At 36.1% G+C, this 1,472-nt stretch overlaps 1 protein-coding gene across 1 annotated transcript in view; it reads right to left on the reverse strand.

The window, feature by feature from the left end:
• LOC101860816 (long-chain fatty acid transport protein 6) overlaps window positions 1-1,472 on the reverse strand; it is a gene marked incomplete at its 5' end in the record, with an annotated part of 16,857 nt that overhangs the window by 13,033 nt on the left and 2,352 nt on the right. Inside the window, 1 exon segment of the mRNA XM_035969917.1 lies at window positions 522-743. Coding sequence (XP_035825810.1) covers window positions 522-743 — 222 coding nt within the window.

The raw sequence follows: 1,472 nt of genomic DNA on the forward strand, positions 1-1,472 counted from the left end.
ATAATAATAATAATAATAGTAATAATAATAATAATAATAATAATAATAATAATAATAATAATAATAATAATAATAATAATAATATTAGTACTAATTCACTAAGCCAAGTAACACATTGCTTGTTTTTCTGGTGTACGTGGCAACAAAAATTGCTCCGGTCTTTATAACAGATACGCTTTCTTTGAAGGAACATAGTATGATGCCGCCATGAACTTGACTGACCTGTCAGCCACATGATGACGAGCCACTCATCGAGGTGTCAAACTTGACGGTTTAAACATAATAATATACAGTCGAGCCCGCACAAAGTGAAATCAACGGAATGTGGGAATCGTTTCGTGTTGTACGAATGATACTATGTACACGAGTTGAATACAAAGAATGAATGTAAATATGTAGGAAAAAAATCAGGGTCTGAAATCTGGCCGCTATGTGAAAATCTGTTCAGTAGGTGTATGTTTCGATATGTGTGAATGTTCGTTATGTGCATGCTATGCTGTAGCTGATATCTGTTTCCTCACCTGTAGTGCCAGATGTGAAAATGTAGCAACAGACATCACTGGTGGAGATTCCCCTTCTGACCACTGGTGAGATGGCAGAGGTTAGAGCTTCAAGGAAGAAAAGATCAAGGGAGTGAATATCTGACGGTTGCGGGTCGAACCCCAGTCCATATGCCCACACTTGAACGTTGTGAGGTTTCAGTTTATCCAGAATTGCTGTTACGGCTTGTAATAAAGTTCCGTCTGAGAAAAGAAATTGCATTCTACTTCACAAAAAAAAAACAGAACAGAAAAGAAAAGAAAGATGGATCATTTGAGAAATCATTTGAAAATCTATGTTTTGTGTCCTTTGCATAAAGTAGTGGATTGAATTAACCAACCACCAACTCACCTCCTCCCATATGTCTTTCTCTACTTACGTGTGTATATATCTTTGTGTGTGATGTTCTTGTCGTCGTTGTCATCGTCATTGTTGTTGTTATTGCTTTTGTTGTTGTTGTTGTTGTTGTTTTTGTTGTTGTTGTTGTTGTTGTTGTTTGTTTGTTTGTTTGCTTGTTTTTTCTTAAAACATTTAAAGAAAAAGGTTCATTCTACATCAACCCTGATTAATTATCAGACTTTCACGAGAACTTATCATCACGTTGCTGATACCACTTGGATCGTGACACAGTATAAAACAAAAGAGATTCTATAAAAGTAGTTTTGATAAATAAAGTCAGCAAGAAAGATACAATATGTTTGTATATCAATCCTACGTCGAAAGTTGAAACAAAGGCCAAGCAAATGATAGGGCCGCGATGTGTTAAGACGTGTGGGAGCATAATACTCCACGAATGCACGTGTGAGGGTGTCAATGGGGTTGTCTTTAAAATCTGTTTCTTCTGGTTGTTGTTGTTGTTGTTGTTGTTGTTGTTGTTGTTGTTGTTGTTGTTGTTGTTGTTGTTGTTGTTGTTGTTGTTGTTGTTGTTGTTG

The sequence above is a fragment of the Aplysia californica genome, unplaced genomic scaffold, assembly GCF_000002075.1.
Source record: "Aplysia californica isolate F4 #8 unplaced genomic scaffold, AplCal3.0 scaffold00195, whole genome shotgun sequence".
Lineage (NCBI taxonomy): Eukaryota > Metazoa > Mollusca > Gastropoda > Aplysiida > Aplysiidae > Aplysia > Aplysia californica.